At 37.6% G+C, this 18,512-nt stretch overlaps 1 protein-coding gene across 3 annotated transcripts in view; it reads left to right on the top strand.

Moving 5' to 3' along the window:
* ESF1 (ESF1 nucleolar pre-rRNA processing protein homolog) overlaps positions 1-18,512 on the top strand; it is a 31,876-nt gene that overhangs the window by 2,604 nt on the left and 10,760 nt on the right. For all 3 annotated transcript variants that reach the window (XM_063327844.1, XM_063327845.1, XM_063327843.1), the window contains exons 4-9: positions 467-580; positions 1,148-1,248; positions 2,665-2,817; positions 4,293-4,407; positions 5,382-5,520; positions 12,454-12,615. In XM_063327844.1, coding sequence (XP_063183914.1) covers positions 467-580; positions 1,148-1,248; positions 2,665-2,817; positions 4,293-4,407; positions 5,382-5,520; positions 12,454-12,615 — 784 coding nt within the window. The remainder of the gene's footprint in view (positions 1-466; positions 581-1,147; positions 1,249-2,664; positions 2,818-4,292; positions 4,408-5,381; positions 5,521-12,453; positions 12,616-18,512) is intronic.

The raw sequence follows: 18,512 nt of genomic DNA, 5'->3' as shown, positions 1-18,512 counted from the left end.
TACCTGTAGATAGATAAGCTGTCCGTAAGTGAAAGAACAAGCAGAATTTAAATAGCGCTGCTTTTGTTCACTAATGATCTTTTCACTTTTTTAGTTTAATTTTTTAACTTGTACTTTAAGAAATTAAGAAATCATTAGACAGTGAATTAGGACTTTAAAACTGAGCACAACTAGTAAACAAGAAATCACAGTACTTGCACAAATCTGTGACTGGTGCAGTCCACTCTGTGGTGCTTCGCTATTTATTTCCTTTTTATCTGCTCTGGTGATTGCTGCTTCTGACCTTAAGTGGAACAAAGTCTTGAGGAAAATGCTTCTTTTATTTTTTCAACAGAGTTTGTTGATGACCTTGATTTTTGCCAAGGATAGTTGCAAGGGAATTGCATACTCCCCATAGCAGTCAGGAATTAAACCTATGAACTTTTATGTCCTTCTTTTTTTTTTCTTTTTTCCTCTCTCTATTCAGATTACAAGTAGATTGGCAGTTTGTAATATGGATTGGGATAGATTGAAAGCTAAGGATTTGCTGGCTCTATTTAATTCTTTCACACCCAAAGGAGGAACAATATTTTCAGTCAAGGTAAGACCTGATTTCTAAAAGAAGTACTGGATTTTACTGAAAAAAAGAAAAAAAATTCCAAAAGACTACAAAATAAGAACAGAGACAGACATTTCTGTAGAAGAACCAAAAGAGATATTAAGGTAAGTGTGAAACTATGTTGCAATTTAATTTGCTGTGTTAGAAACAAACACCTGCTGCTTTTCAGCAAGGGGCATGTGTGTGGTGGAGTTAAATCCCCGAGATACTAACTTCTTGTTTTTATGAGGTTGGCTCTAAGTGCTAGTAGGGAGAGACCGCATTGTTAGAGAAATGTTAGGCAAATAATCCTTTCTGAAAAGGGCCACGGTGAAATGAATGAAGTCAGGGCTCTTGTTCTTCATCTGTCTCAAAAATATTCTCATTCCTAACAGGCAGTTTGTTTATTCTACTGTCTTTTCCATAAATTAAAATTAAGAGGGTATTAAAGTTTATGGAATTGATCCCTTTACTGATTTTAGAGAAAAAAGATAAAGTCTAAAAGGCTTGGTGAGATATTTTTTTCTTAGTTGGTACAGCTAAAAATTTACTTCTGTGTTGCATTTGTAGATTTATCCTTCAGAGTTTGGAAAAGAGAGATTGAAAGAGGAAGAACAAAAAGGACCTGTGGAACTATTTGATCTTCCAGAGGATACCACAGAGAATGATGGGTACAAACTTAATCTTCAAATGAGAGAGATAATACCTAGTGAAAGCGTAATTCTCAGTGAAAGTCCCAATCAGCTTCTGTTTTCAGAATTTTGTATGTGGAAGGCTCCGGTGGATGCCTTAATTTTATAGCTTTTTCAAGGGATGTTTTACAGCTGACCCTGCTTTATTGTCAATGCATTGAATAAATGCATTATAATGAAACTTGAGAAAATCAGCTTGTTGATAATTAAGTTCAAAATTGTTATTGTGTAGCTCATTGGAATAATAAATGGAACAAATGCCTGACACTTGTTGAGCTTGATGTGGCATCTACGAATTGCCATCCCTGCAGTAAACTCTCTTTGTTGCTTACTGTCAAAATTTTTATCTGCGTAACCAACAGGGACCTTAATTTAGGCCAAGAATTCCCAGATTGAGATTTCTTGAATGCCACCAGCAGCAGCCCTGGCTTACCAGGCTGAGCTCATCAGGCCTACCATTGTCCAGGCTTCTTCAGGCATGTCTTTTTTTCTTTTTTTGCCTTTTGTTCTGCTTGAAAGCGTTGTCTGTATGGAACTTGAGAGGTTTTGCTTTTATAGTTTTCCAGAATTTCCAGATGTTTGTCAGGCTGACTGGGGCTACTTTTGTATAATACATCCCACTAGACTGCCTTACATTTAGAAAATCTGTATGCTTCTAAAATAAGTGTAGATCCCTTTGAAGAAAGTCTTTAGTGCATCAGGGAAGCGTATGATGAACTTACAGTGCATTCTGAAGTCAGCTTCACTGTGTGCACCAAGGTGCATCCTGAAGTGTTAGATTTACTGCTCGGTGGGCTCTAGAGCACCTGTAATACAACAGACAGAAATCCGGATGTCCCGGAGATACTTCAGTGGTACCTGTGTACGTAGCCTTTAAATTCACAGGACACGACCTCAGCTCTGTGATCTCTCTTTGGCATCCTGCACTGCCTCTTTCTTGCATAACCATCTGCAATCCTGTCCTTACAGTCTCCCAGTTTCTTTTATGTTCTTAACACATACTCTTATGTATGAACATCCTTTTCATCGGCCTCGTTAGGAGCCAGGATAATTGCAAACAACTTGATAGGAACTATTAAATACTACTTTCTGTGGCTTGCACAGGGGCATATAAATACGCTGTTCTGTGCCCTGCTCTAACCTTAAAACGCCTGTGGAAAGCAGAGTCAGATACAGAAAGTGTGCACTTAATAAAACTGTGTGAATTAGTCTTTTGACTTGAGTAAAACCAAATAGATACTGGTGGAACTTCATGCTGTTTAACGTCTGATCTTATTTTAAGATTAGGAGGGTGTTTGAATGGTGCATATTTTTAATGAGTTGAATTAAAATATTTTGCAATTGAAAAGTTGTTAAAGCCAGCTTACCTCGTTGTGGTGTTTTCTACTTTTGCAGGCTTTATAGGGAAAAACTGAGGGAGTATCAATTTAAGCGACTGAAGTACTTCTATGCGGTTGTAGAATGTGATTCTCCTGAAACAGCTAATAAGATTTATGAGGAATGCGACGGATTGGAATTTGAAAGTAGCTGCTCTTTTATAGACCTGAGGTAACTCCAGTGGTGACTTTCTTACTTGTTGAGCCAGGGATGGGAGGGAGAATTAAAGCCAATTTAAAATAACGTGGAGTAATATTGTCTTTATTCTGTAAGCAAAATGAGATATGTAAATAAATCAGGCATCCGGTGAGTTGTTACGTTTCCCTTTGATTCTTTTTTTTTTTTTTTTTCCTTTTGAACATTTTTACTGGACTATGAAAAGTTTGAGGGGATCTCTGCATAGAGAGATTATTCTCAGAGAAGTCAGGTGAAATATTCTGGTTGCATCTTCAACCTTTTGGTACAATTAAGTAAAGTTGTATGAATTAGAAAACAAAACAACATACTGCTACTCGTCCCATCTTCCCCAGGGGTCCAGAAGTGACTTTTTTCAGGATTGTTTACCACCGGGCAAGAATATTGCTGCTGTTGTCAAGAAGCTGCAATAGATTACTATGCTAGCCCCTATGAATGGGCTGGAAGCTCTAATGTTTCAAAAGTCACGTTTGGGAAAGAAAGAATTTTAAATTATAGTTTATTGTTAGTCTTTCCTTTTGTTACAAAAAAGCCGCCTGGTCTGAGCAGAAGAGAGGTTACTAAATCATAACGAGTTTTGACAGAAGCTGGCTTTGTCTGCTGGGTCTCGTGTTACGGGCACTGTTGGAAGTCAGTGAAAGATAAGTTTTTTTGCTTTTAGTCGTTTTCTGGAGGAGCTTCATTAATTTGCTTTGAACCCTTCTGGAGAAGATGATCTCTGCCAAATGAACATGTAACTTTTCATGCTTTTAAACATAGAAAGATAATGTTTTACAACAGACACAGCTGTTTAAAATTCTCCAGTGCTTTTCCTAATCTTCTACTTTATTAAATTTTAATGTTGAATAGTATTCATCAGATTACATTTGTAGTGATTAAAAAAAAAAAAAACACACACAAAAACCCCAAGCAATTTCTCATGTAGTGTTCAAAGGGTTTGGTTTTTTTAATCTAACTTCTTCTGTTGTTACACGTGAATTTGCTCTTTTAACATTTTTTTTCCCTACTAATTGTAGTGTTAAAGATGTATCAGGCTTTCCTAAAATGTTTTGAATTTTCTTATCTGTTTCCAAATTCTATTTTTTTCACTTTTTTCTTTTGAATTTTTAACGTTAAGCTTCCTGAATAGGTGATTCTTAAAACAAACAAAAACACCCAAAAAACCACCTCTGACACTGCTAATACAAGACTTAAAGTCGTTTAGTTTAGTTGCCCAACATGATGGTGTTATAGATCAAAAACCTGTGGAGTGGATGTGCAGAAGCTCGACAGTTAGTCTTTCATGTGTGGAGTACTTGTCCATGTCTTTTCTTTCCTTTTTGGGCTTACCAACTTTTTATTTTAGTGAATTCTTTTGTGCTGATGTACGATATTCATGAAAAGCTTAGACTGTTTATACTATGAAATTTCCCAGTGTATTTGAATAATAACATGTTTTATTTGCCTTTAAGATTTATTCCAGATAATGTTACATTTGATGATAAGCCAAAAGATGTGGCCTCAGAAGTGAATGTAGCTGCATATAAGCCAAAGTACTTCACATCTGCTGCTATGGGGACATCAAAGGTATCTTTACAATGTTTTTGTGATGTTTTTCTAATTCATTTAGTTTTATTGTCAGCTTATATTTATATAAGCAGTAGGGGAAAGATTCCTGATTATCTTCACCATTTCAAAATAAAGGCATCAAGCATATTCAAAGATTTTAAGCATGTTACAGAGACCCAAGTTGCAACCCCATAAATAAGCTTGAGTTCTAGATTTTAAGAGATTCGGCTTCTTTGTTACACTACATTTTGACCTCATTATACCTCTATTACAAGTTGCACATGGAATTACTTTGTTATTCACAGTTAAATCTTCTAATTTGCCTAAAATGGGTATTTATGTGTAGCTCAACAACAGCCTTTCTGGTGGTCGTGCCAGGCTTAAACAGTTGCTTCACCTCCTTGTAGCTATTCATTCCTGCGCCGTCTTATGTGACGGCCAGAACTTTCATCTGGCCATGAAGTGAACCAGATTGGAGTGGTGATTAGTTGAGAAATAAGTAGTTTCTGCTGGATCATTTTTCAGTCGGATCTGCTTCATCTTCCGGTTGAGGGTACAGTTGCGCAAACACTTTCATTGTCCCCATTGCAATTCACTTGTGATTCCAGGAATGAGTTCCTGCTGGAAGAGGAAAGGAGAGCAGTTGGTGGCTGCTTCAACACCAGTATCTGCTGCCACAAAGGAAATTTGGCTTACAGAGGTTTCACGTTGTGTGACCTGCTGTTACAGAACCCTTCAATGCATGAGGAGACTTCTTCATTCTTTTGTATAGTTAAAGCTCCTTGAAACTCATTGTAGAACAAATTCCAAAAAGTTGTAATTACATTTATTTTAGGAAACGGTTATTATAGCTAACTGTTGTGGAGAACATTAGTAACAGTTTTACATTGCTTCATAAATGGAAGGTATCAAATAATTTTCCCTAAAAAGACAGACTTATAGTGTTTAATTTTAGTGTTTCAGCTTCTACAAGTGGCATTCTTATTTTTAAGGTAGATATCACATGGGATGAGACAGATCATGAACGAGTAACATCACTTAGCAGAACTTTCAAAAAAGAGGAACTCCTTGACATGGATTTTCAAGCTTATTTGGCTTCATCTAGTGAAGAAGAGGAAGAAGAGCAGCAAGGTACTTACATTAATAAATGTCCACAAAGTCATTAGCTACAGTATTTTGAAAACAGGTTATTTAAATATGTAAATGTCTTATCTGTAGAAAATGCTTTGAATGTCATCTTTTACAGGGATAATATTATGCTCAATGTATAAAAGCTGTAGTCGGGTTCTACTATGAAAATAACCTACCTTTCCTCCAGAGCTCAACATCTCTGAAAGCAGCATATACTTACTTTTTGTGTGTGTGACCTAAAGGTGTAAAGAAATTGGTGATGACATGATTGGTTATGGTGATTGGTATTTTATGTTTGTTCTTTTCAACTAGGAAATAAACGGATTGATGATGAAACATTGACAGATGCTAAAAACATTTTTTTGAAAGATGCGTAAGTTAGGCATGTTGACATGAAAACTGTACAATTCTTTAAATTTACTGGAACTTGGCATTCCTTTTTGCTTTGTTTCCTTTTTTGTTTGAGTTAAATAGGCTTTTCCAGTGTTCTTTATACATGATAAGAAAACACATGTACAAGTATTTAAATTGGTGTCTCTAACCCCATAGATGAGATTCATTATGCAAACCTGATTCTGATTCTCCAAATAAATCATGGCACTAGTGTGACCCCAAAATTGCAACGTTCTTTTTGAAGACAAAGTATGTCAGCTGAATTTGGAGTTACAGCTTACTTAGGGTATTTGTTAGTGAGAGTTTGACTTAAGTATTATCACCCTGGCTTTAAAACAGCTTTCTGGTTTTCACTTCTGTACTGCAAAATATCTTTACCTGATGTAATTAATGTTTGATTAAGCCAAGTGTAATGATTATAATTTGTGTGATTTCAAGTAGCAAGATCACAGGTGACCTAAACCATGGTGTCGTGGAGTCCTTCCTCAAACCAGGACACATGGCATATTGTCTTTATTGCTGATATGATAATTCTGTTAAAGAAGAGTTGCTTTTCATCGTACATTTGAATGATCGATGTAGAAAATGTGGTAGCTATTATGTTCATTCAGTGCTGAATGAAGATCTGCTGCCTTTCTGAGAAGTCTGAGTAACGCTGATCAAAAATTACCAAATGGTAGGTGATTAGGAATTATCCTAATGATGGAGCCCCTGAATAGCTGCTTTCTGAATAGGAGCTTGCACCTCTGAGCGTAAAATTATTTTCTTCACCTTATTTTTGTCTTCCTACCCCTCTCTGTTTTTTTCTTTTTTTTGACTTTTTTTTTTGACATTTTTTACTTCTTTTTTTTTTTTTTGACATTTCTTTGTCAAGTTTGGCAATACCTATCTTCAGTTCTGAGATAAAATTATTTTCAATAGAACTGAAGGTGCTTCCTTTTCAGAGGAAAAGTCTGAGTTTGAAATGTGAAGTGGTTAATGACTAAATGAGTTCGGTACAATGGTCACTGGACAAATCTATTTATAGGTTAATACTGTGTTTTGTCCTCTTCGTGATCCTGTATATGCATACTAAAGTCTCTGCAGGGCAAGGAGATACTGAAGAAGCTGCCCCAAGACTGTCCTTGTTGGGACGGTCTAGACAGGACACTGAATGCACTCCAGACCTTAGAAGGTCCTGAGGGAGATGAAGATTGCCCAGAGCTTCTTCATTCCACCAGTAGCTCTTGGGTAACCGGGAGGGCATGCATGGCACTGGAGAAAAGCTGTGCTATGGGCCTTCTGGTACTCCTAAGCTGTAGGTCTTACACACTGAGGGGAAGGGTAAGCAGCAAAACATATTTAAGGGAACTTTAGAAGAGTGTAGTAGTAACGTTTTTCCAATGCTTTTTGATTCACGTACTTCTTAAGAATATAAGGAGAATGTCATCTAACTTTGTGTAAGGTGTGTAAATCTTACGTGTATGGTGCACCAACGTGTAAATTCCTGAATTACCTTGTTTGTTTTCACTCTAAATTCAGTCTGCTCTTAATTAGTAATATATATAGCCTGAATTACAAGGCAAAGAAAATGTCATTAAGCCTTAGTCAGGTCTTTCAAACAGATGTTAAAATTGATTTATGCTGCATTAAAGCAGGTTGTTGCAATCAGAGATGAGTTTGGAGCATGCAAAACAACATTACAGATTTTTCTGGTTATAGAGTTGGGAAACATTCTGGCAGCAAACTTAGCTTGGCAATTTCTTGGCAGGGTTAATGTCCAGTTGTTCCTCATCTCACATAAAAACCCATTTGTAAACTTGCACCTCTGTGAGCTTTATTTTCTCTAGTAATGTGTAGTAAAGTATCTAAACGCGAGCAGTAGGTGAAAAGGAAAGCATTTCCATCTTCTTATTATGTACAAGACTACCGCTGTGTTAAAGAATAGCATCTGTAATAGGGTGGTGATGAAAGCGAACATCTATAAGTGAGCAACACTTCCGAAATTTTAAAAAGTAATCTTCTGTTGCTGGGAAGGAAAAGAAATTGACCTTAAGTAATCTTATCACAATAATGAATTTTAAACCTGGAAATGTCTAGATGCTAATGATGTTCTGAAAAGTAAGTTATTAATAGAGGAATTGTGTTGCCGTGTCTTTAACGTGCTCCTGACCTTTTATGTGTTCAGTTGTGTGATACAAAACAGGATTCCACCCAGCAGAATTATGTGGAATGGGACACAATGGGAAATGCGCAAATGGGAAAAATCAATGTCAGCTGTTTGAATGGAAACGTAGGAGTGTGATAAGAAGGAAAAAAATGTTCTGGACTTTTATTTGTATTTTTTTTAACTTATTAAAATGCTTTATTTATAAACAGGTTTTTGCTGGCCTGCTCTAATCTGTTTTTTATGGAATTTTTCAAGTTAAAATATGTGTGTCATGAATGTTAGTATTACTATTATACAACAGTTTTGTAATGTTGAGTATTTCAGTGACCTGGTATATTGTGGTTCATAGCACAAACTATCTCCTTTGCATTGCTTCTGAATTTTCTGTTACTTGCATGAATTTGTTCCAGTTCGGAAGCATTTGGGATGTGCCTCAAATCCAGCCTGTAATCGCTATTTTGACCATAAGCACCCTGGTGGCTTAGTGTATGGCATTTTAAATGATGCTTCAAATTAAGCATTATGCTTTTTATGCCTAAGCTTTTGTTCTATTATCTTTGCAAGAAAAACATCTTTTCTGCTGTTGTGCTTTGCACAGCCACGCAGAATACCTGAATAGACTACATGATACAATACTTTTATCAGTGTGTTTTGGACTAGCTGTTTCTAATGGTATAATCATAGAATATCCTGAGTTGGAAGGGATCCACAAGGATCATCGAGTCCAAGTCCTGACTCCATACAAGGCAAGCTGGAAGTTAAACCATGGATGTAAGCGCTGTTCAAATGCTTCTTGAACACTGATAGGCTTGTAGGGAGCTCTCTGTAGAGCCCTGCTCTCCACAGTAGGAGTCTGAGCAGGGAGCACGGTCTCTTGTGGCATTGGGCTTCCAATACAAGGCTCTACAAAGACAGCTGATGTTTTATTTTGTGCTGCTGCACCAATGCTGGAAGTGCACGAGTATAGAGAAAGAAAATGTAGTTGTATGGAAGGGGGAGTTGCTGGGTGGAGTTTTACTTTTTTGTTTGTTTGTTTTTAATAATGTGCAAATCTTATTTGTAGTGATTAATGTTAAATCAGACCATTTATTCAATCTCTTTTCAATTTTGAAATCTATTTGGTGCAATAACTCCGACTACATATATAGATTTAAATGCATCTTTAACACTTTATCCCATGATACTACAAGTCCTGCTTGCTGTCTTAAAAATTCACAGTATTCATGTGTGTGTATATGTGCTAGAACTATTATGGAAGGCTAAGAAGTGGAAGGTGGCAGAAGTAGAACATGCAATTATTTAATATTGTCCCTGAATCCAGTGGGTGTTTATAAAATGCATTGAATCGAATATTATTTGGCTTAGCTTCCATCCCTTATTCCTGTCTAGCTGCTTTGGACACTCTCAGGCATTACTGCCGCTTCGACAGTAACAAGGATCTGACTTTTTAGAATATTCCTGCTGGGTTAGTTTTAGCATATTGTTAAAATACGTCTTAAGTAAATAGGCTAGCAGCAGGAGTTAGCAGTTTATGACTTACCCAAGCTTGGGTGGAATTTCATGGGACAGAACAGAAATTGACAACCTGGTTATTTTCTTTCTGTGAAGCATCAAGAGCTTGATACAACCGATGCAGGCGTTGGAGACTTTTCCAAAGCATGTTTGCAGGAGCATTTGTGTTGGGTTGGTTTGTTGTTTAAGGTGCTTGGAAGGCCATGAGCAAGGATCATCTCAGCCTTCCTTCTAAAAAGTTCATACAAGCTGGTGGAGGCCAATAACTGAGAATTGAAGAAGACATCTGTCTGTGCTTTTGCAGGCCAGCGTGTCCCTACTCAGGAATGACTATAGACAGGGGCCAGCTCTGATTGCGAGCACGTTAATCCTGGCTTACATCTGTCTGGCTGAGAAGCGGGCCCCTAGGAATGTCCAGTCACCTCTCGTGCGCAGCCAGGTCCTTAAAGGCTGCAAAAAACCCAAAGCCAGAACGTAATGCTGCCATTCATTTATTCTTATCTGTCTGTTTGAATTCTCTTCTTCCATTATCTTCTCCCTGAAAAATAGTTTACAAAAAGATGTCTACTGCGATACCCTTTGAATAAGCTTATTTTGATTACTTTGAATTCAAAATTTGTCCCTTTTTTTATTATCATTTGTATGAACTACTGGGATTTGCACAACTTCTTGCTGAGAATGTGGGGAAAGTGGGGTTAAACCCCAAAGTGTTTGTCACTATTTTCTGGCTCAAGACTAAGGTCAATGGAATTCATTGTTCATATCACGCTGTAGTACCCTGCAATAACCTCTACCTCAGACTTGCTTCTTGAATGCTGGAGCGTAGAGCTTTTTATTTTTCATTCTGTGGGTTAGCATGCGTTGTAGGTTTTGGGTTTTTTTATTTCTGTCTGAATTTGAGTTTCTACCCTGGATAAAATTGAGACATTTAGTACGTTTTTATGGTATAGCCGTCGGTGTCCAGATCAGTAGCTGAATTTTCTGGTGTGCCATTACAACATGAGGGGGAATTTTATCTTTCCATCTTTAAAAGAAACAGCTTTGCAACAGAGCTCTTGTCAAATGTTGTGTATGATATAATTTTTCTACTCCCTTTCGTTTCTAAGGCTGAGTTAAAAAAAAATAAAATATTATCTATTCAGCCATTGCAAGATAATCTTAAACTAAGAATATGATCTCTTCAAAACACGGGTGACGAGAGTGCCATCTCAGCTAACACAGCTGCCAATCAGCAATTTAATGTATTGAGCCTCTGCATTTGTTTATATTTTTGATGAATTACAGCTTTTAAAAACAAACAAAAAAACCCCTACAAACTATTGTATTGGAATGTTTCTGACCTGCCTCACGATTTAAACTTTTTCCTTTTAATTCTTTTAGCGCTTCTGTTACTACTCTCCTTTGAAAACAAGAATATACTTGTATTTTATCCCCTAAATTTCATCAGCTTTTGCCTTTTTTTTTCCTCCACAGGTTAAGCTTTTTTCTCTTAATTGTATTTTCCTTGCTGTGCAGCTGTTAATGCACCAGAACTTTTTGTTTTGTTTGTGTATTTTGTTCAAAAAGGCTTTGAACAAGCTATTGGCAGAAAGCGTTACTGCCTTAATATCCGTCAGAAAGTGGTTCCTCATGTTGTGCAATAGAGCGTGATACTTGAAGGCTAGTGACAAGGTTATTTGAACTCTGAACAAACTTTGAGAACATATTCAGCCCATTTTCCTTTCTTACAGCTGTTGTCAAGTGTTCTTTATTTGCTTAGCAGAATGAAGAGGCTCTTAAGGGTTTTTTGAAGGCAACATTGAACATTTGACAAAAGAAATGCATATTTTATTTAAATGAGAAAGTATGACAATACGCATTACCACTTAAAATTTTCCTAGCAAAATTAGCAAAAAAAATCGTAAATAGAAATCAGTGGCCCCTTACTTATCCAATTTCAAGGGGGCGTGAGGATTTCTTCAGTTCCCATCCAGTGTAGCTTTGCATCTCATTTCACGTGATACCAGGAAGAAGAAACAATGAAATGGCTTATTTTTCTTCTCAGTCTTCAAAACCGAATGCCTTTTGCCTGCCTCTTGAGCAGATTCTTTCCTCCGAGGAGATCCCAGCTGCTGCTGAGGAAAGTGGCAAAGCAGCTGCCGTTAACTGAACAGTAAAGATTTCTGCTCCCAGCCAATGACCAGCTTCTTGTGATGATGGGGATGTGGAAGGGGACAGCAGTGTCACACCTGAGTTTTAACTAGAGACCAGAGGTGTGACGTTGCATCTGCGGTCTGTCTCTCTAGATGCCACTTATGCTCTCCACGCAACTTGGTACTGGAAGGAGCACAGTTTACTGCTAAACCAGAGAATAAGAAAAAAGAAGCCTGCCCCAAACCTAGTTTTCTACATTTCAAGGTGCTGCAGCATGTCATTGTGCTACAAAGTCACAATGTAATTGTTAATTCGGCAAGTCACTGAAGGTTAAGGTCCTGAATAATGATCTCTGTTACAGAATCTTGCAAGTTTTCTTCTTTAAAATGTAGCGCTCTATTTGCAAAATGCTTTACACAACGGTTTTTTGAGATTTAGCTACTAGTCTGCTTTAAGGGACTTCGAAACTAGTAACTTTAAAATGCAGTAAGGGATGCCATGTCCGATCAGTGATTTCCTTTGCTGGACAAATTTCCTTTTGTCCAAATAGTCTTCTTGTACTATTTTTATTTCATCTTAGTAGGGGAATTCTAAAACTGGTTACTCTTTGGGGGAATAATAGTTGAAATTATATTGGATTGGCTTTTAGAAACAATGTATGTGCCTTCGGCGTGTTTTCCTAAACATTAATTTCAATGGATCACTTTTTTGAAGCTCTCTGTAATAGCTTTACTCTCTCTTTCCAGGTGGTGATGTAGCTCATGAAATGGAAGATGACAAACCCAGGAAAAGCCAAAAAGATGATGAAGAGCAAATTGCCAAGTACAGAGAACTCTTGCAAAGTATCCAAGAAAAAGAGAAAAAACAGGAAGAAAAGGATATAGAAATGGAGATTAAATGGGTTCCAGGTAAGCTTTTCTTTTTTTTCCTTTTACTAGCTTGGAGGATAAGTAATATTGGCCTGCTAATAGGGATATAGTATAAGGTGTCAAATTTATAGTGGTAGAAGCTGACTTTTTTTTTTCCCTCCCCATAAATTGAAAGCCAGATGGATTACAATGAGGGAAATGAAAGAAATAATATGACTGAACTCAGTTCATCAGCTGTAAGCTTCTCTTTGTAGCTTATTATTTCAACAGGGTTTTTTTTGTGCTTGCTTTTTCATTCGTCACCTTATAGATTATTTTTTTTTCTTGGAATAGAATTCACGTGTTTGCCATAGAGTCATAAAACATACCTACACTTTTAAAAATTAAAATCAGTATAATTTGGAAACAGCAGAAAACTAGAGGAGATTGGTTTGAAATTCTTGCTTGCATAATGCCGAAGATTTGGGGGAAGAGGAGAGGGACAAGTCTGACCTTCCACTGAGACTGCTCCATGGGAAAGAAAGCTACCAGGAAGAAAACTTGAGGGATATTTGGTTGTATTTAGTGACATCCAGATTTTCATCTGGAAATTAAGAAAAGATAACTTCGCCATAGAGCATCGCAGCAGTACTCATCCCGAGACCTGAAAACCAATATCTAGGGTTTTTTCCTGTATGATGAAAGGACATTCAGACCAATGTTTATATTTTGTTTATGGGTGTGCACTTTCCCTGAGGTGTAATGAACCAGTTTAACAACTCCCTACATCCAAAAAGGGAAAGGTTTTCACCGTGGCCGTTCCTCCTTCTCATTCTGACTGCCTGTACCAGCCCTAGCACTTGTTAGATTACTTTGCGAGCTTAATTTCATTTGCTAAAATGGCAGAACTACTCTGGAAAAAAGAAAAAAAGAATTTGGATCTTTTCTGCTGGATTAGTGAGTCAGATAGGCAAATGGAAGAAGCATTTTGAGAATGCTCAGAAGGTTGAATTATGCAGTCTAAAGACTAGGGAGGTGCGACATTACCTTTTTGGGGGCAGCTAGGTGCTGTATTGGCCCAGTAGGTGTAGGACTGCAGGCTACGTAAGGATGCAGCCCGATCCATTATCGTCAGTACGGAGACTAGAGACATACTAGAGTACAGCCCCTTCACCTCGGATGTGGTAATTCCAGCTAGGAATGCATATCTAATTACCTGATTTACACTAGTATTATCCTGAGTTCACTCGGGTAACTTCTGTTGAATATAAAACCTCGCTTTTAAAATCTTGTTGTGGTCTGTACTGAGTGAGTGAAATTGATTGAACTGAATGGAATAGTTACCTGTATTTGAAAGTATACGCTGGCATTAAAAATAGTTGCTGTGTGTTTTCAGTCGCGCTCATATAATTCCAATCACTTCTGCCATGAATTCTCCCAAACCTTGTTAGAGAAAGGACGTGTCAGGCACTATAGGTCAGGGCTTGCTAACACAGCTCTCGTCATGTTTTACTTCATCTGCCCACAGCGTGTCAGTATTTGCATTCTTGAAGTTGCTCACTTAGAATCTTTAATTCATCATGTCACTGAGCGTTCAAGGCAAATGAGTTTTCATACGTGGGTAGCTATTAGAAGATTTTTACAAAGATTTGTTGTTGCCACCTTTCAGTCTGAAGGGTGGAAACCGCAGTCGAAACAATTGCTGCTAGGAACGTGGTCTGTATTTGTATAGGCCAAGCATTGCTTAACAGTTAGAAAAGCTGCCATTTTTTGTGTTGATTTGGAAAACACCTTTGGGGTATTTTTTTTTTGTTTGCTATACAGTCTAACTTCTGAAGAATCTTTCAAATTGCGTGAATGAAGTTCTGTAAATCAAAAAAGTCTCAGCAACATAATGTGACATAATTAGGAATCTAGAGCAAACCATTCATTGGAGGAGATGGAAAATTGTTTGAAGAGAGACTAAAGGAAACTCTTTTTAGTCTCTCTTGCATAGGGAGAGCAAGAAGTTTTCTGAAAGGCTCTGCCTCTTAAAACTGTGCCTTGCATATTACAAGTAAATCCTATTAACATTTAGGAACTGTAGTAGAGTTGGAATCCAGTTCCCCAATACGCAGGCTCCCTGTTTCTGTGCAACTGAACTTGACTTTAGAAAATTGGATTTGGTCCGGATTACATCTAGTCCAACTCCTTCCTTACTGCAACTTCTCGCAGGGAGTCCCAGGACTTTTGCTATATCCTCACCTCTTTTGAGGGAACAATGTGGGGGAAAAAAAAAAAACCAACACCAAAAAACCAAACCCAAACGAAAAAACCCTGTCCTGATGAATGTGACTGACTTTGTCTCATGTCAGCTGGATGTCTTCGTACTGGGTCAGACTTGTTGATGCAGTCATGGGTTGAATGTACGCAATGAAGTTTACATTGGTAGTTTATAGTATTTGATGTCAGTTTAACAACTATGATTTTGCTGAAAAAGTTAGAGTATTATCAACAAGCAGATAATCTGGAAATCATGGAACTGTTCGCTTGCCTTTGCTAGTTGGACTGTTCACCTCCGTGATGCCAGTCAATACCACTACTAGTTATTAGCCCCTGGAATATGGTTTTTGTCAAAAACAGAAGTCCTGAAAGTGAAGACGAGTGTCGTGTCTTTGAGTGTAACGCATGGGAACCCTTTAGCCGTTACTGATTTTAGGCAGCATTTGGAGCGGAGGACCTGCACACCTGAAAGGAAAGATTTTTTTTCTTATTTTTTTTATGGTGGAGCACGGTCAGCACATGCTGAACAGTAGTTTATAGCTCTGGCAATATATACGCAGTTAAGGCTGTGTTTTCTTACGGGAGAGAAGTACATTAGTTGTTATGTTATTTTTTTCTTGAGCAAATGTGCTTATTTAAATTCCAAAACAATTTAATTATGTTCAGTTGGAGCATTCTGGGAATTCAAAAATAGTTTTTCTTGTAATCTCTTAAGACTCCTTAATTTTTTCAGAACTAGTTTATGTCTGTTGAAATATTTTTATTATCGAGCTCTGCCTTAATGTGCTTGACTTATTGCAAAATCTTTTTCCTGCCCAAATGTTTAATATACAGAGAGTTACAACAGTTAAATCTAGGGAGCTTTTCAATTGAAAGGCAGAGATTTGAATTAATTTAAAAATTTGAGTTTTGGCACAAATATTTACACATGGTTATAGAAAGCATACTTTGTGAATGATTCAGTTATTCTTGAATCATAATAGTTTTAAATAAACCGCAGCGCCAGCATAAATAAATTAGATGTAGTTCCAACTCTTTTTAGTCTGTTTCTTTTAGGCACAAAATCAGTGTTTTATTTAAGCATCCGTCTGTTTTCTTAATCGTATCTGACTTGAGCCACAATTACTATGCATCCTTATCCAGCTCCCAAAGCTCCTTTTAGAAGGTGAAGAGGGAGAAGACCGCAACTGCATTTCTTGATGGTATTCAGCCAGTTTTTCTTACTTTTTTTTTTTTAAATTGGACTTCAAAATTCTTCCTTCGGGAAGAACGAGATGTAAATATTTAGCTAGGCTTATAGGAAACTTGAATATTTGTTTTCATCAGAAGTAGACTAGCAGGCAGTCGTGTCTCTGTAAGTGCATGGTGAACCCCAACTGTATGTTGTTACAGATTATATGGAGCATGAAAATGCTCATATGGAACGTGTATTTCAATCTCTATCATAGTTTAACGTGTTCTCTGACCGAAGCAGTCTGACCCCTTGCAGCACGAAGCAGTGTACGCTCCGCTATGTGTGGGCTCAGCACTACAGTTCTTCACGCTTGACATCTCAGCTGCCAAGGATTTTTTCAGGCAATTACATACACCACGTTAGGAAACCTGTCTTAAGATGTCATATCTTTGGGGGTGACAAATTCAGAAGTTATCAGAATATGTCTGTCTGCCATTCCTTTTAGCTATTTGCAACAAGGTGTTTCTTTTTTCTGGCAAAGTATTACATGCCAGATGAACCTGCTCCTTTAGATTTCCTGAGAATAGAGAAGTATCTTCTTAGCTTCTAATAGTTGTGACGGTTGCATGCTGTTAGACTTCCAAAAGTTTTTGAAACCAAGTGTTTAGAGAAGTAAAAATTCTGGCCTGCCCACCCTCCCTCAATGTCCTACCAGTGTTAAGAAGCACTATTCTTAGGTTTGTTATAGTATCTATCACACTTTTAATCCTTTAGCTCAGGTATGATGTAGTTGTATGGTAATATAGATTGCCTTTTTCCTCTCTTTTCCTTGCCTTTATTTGTGAAGATTAAATGAGACTAGTGTGATTCATTTATTAATTGTTCTAAAAAAATTTGTATAAGTAAGGGTATAAAATAGCCTTTTCTATTGCCAGTTAATAAATTCTACCTAAAGTAGACAATTCCTTTCCCCCTCACAATCAAAAGCCTTTTGACCACTTAAATACACTCTTATTCTTGGGAAGTGGTCTGGACAGTAGTTTCTAAGCCATTCTAATCTGTGGAGAAACTCTAATGCCTTTCATGAGACTGCCAAATACCACAAGAAAGGGCTGCATTTTCCTCCAAGTCCTTCTGTGCCAGATGGATCAAATGATTCCATTTTCCAGGCAAATAAATCAGAAATCTTGTAACCTCCTTTGAGATTTTGGGGGTCTCTTTTTTTCTGGAGATGTGACATACTTTTTTTTTTTTTTTTTTTTTAATTCCAATATTTACTGACTTCAGAGAGAATCTGCAAGGTTACTACCTGACCAGTAACTTTTTCCACAAAAGTAGTGCAAAATAGTATCTAAAGCCATAGTAGTTCGTTTTTGGGGAAGCTGATGGCTCTGCTTTCATTGACTTTGGAGATGGAGATGTACGGTTGGAAATAACCAAATACTAGTTCTTGTTGTATGAGAGGGTTTCTTAGTGAACCTATACAGTATCCTTCAATTATCATGGCTCTGCATTTATTTGCTGGTTTAGGACACAATTTTTGTGGCTGTAATGATTTGCCACTTACTATTAATTCTACCTTCTTCCCAGGATAGTAGAAGGACGTTATATCTTATTTTGCTCTGCTCTTTTCTTTCTCCAAGGCATGGTTTAATAAGATTTTAGATCTTGTCCACACTTTGTGTTTCAGACATGTTGTAACCAGCTCTCCAGCCTTTGAATTATTTTTGGAGCATAGACAAACGCAAGAACAGGAGTTGGTGTTTGCAGTTCTTCAGAAAAACGTTCTGCCTGCTTTTCTGAGGACGGGTAGAACTGTCCATGAAGGCTGCCCGTTTTTTCCATGATGAACTTTGTTTTCGGTTCCTTGTTGCTGAGGAGAGCTGGAAGGAATGATGAGGAGTAGGGACTGGCCAACCGAAAAACCTGGGAGTTGGGAGAAAGAATGGGATTTAGTCTAGGACATCTGGAGAGGTCTGAGTGTGATTTCCAAGCAACAAAACTGGTATGAGGGGCGGGAGAGTAGGGTTTGGTTAGGTGAGGGCTGGACTGGGATGACGAGAAGGGGATGCCAAAGAGAGACCGTTAAAACAAGTGGAACTGGGGAAGAGACAGCAAGTGTCAGATTTGGAGGGGGAAGCAGAAACACGATTCCTACGCACTCCCAAGATCTATCCGTCACATCGTAAAAGAGGATGTTAACTATAGGATATCTGACTCATTTGTTACAGAAGTATGAAAAAAAAAAAAAATTATGTAGTGAACAAAGCAAGGAATTGCGGGTAGGAGAAAAATACTTCATTGCTCAGGCTGTTACCTCCTGCCAAGGAAGTGGATTCTATCTTTCTGTCACTGAATTCTGCTCCAGTGTGTTGCAAGGCAAGTCAGTTAATCTCTTTACATCATGAAGCTTTGATTTTGCAAGTGCCCATCTTGTGAAGAAGGGCTGGAAGTGTATTAGCTGCAGCTGAAATGGGCTGTTGTCCTCATAACGCACAAGTGCTGTGTGATGTAAAGACGT

The sequence above is a fragment of the Chroicocephalus ridibundus genome, chromosome 3 (assembly GCF_963924245.1).
Source record: "Chroicocephalus ridibundus chromosome 3, bChrRid1.1, whole genome shotgun sequence".
NCBI lineage: Eukaryota > Metazoa > Chordata > Aves > Charadriiformes > Laridae > Chroicocephalus > Chroicocephalus ridibundus.
The sequence above is the reverse complement of the archived record's forward strand: the minus strand, read 5'-3'. Positions and strand labels throughout refer to the sequence as shown.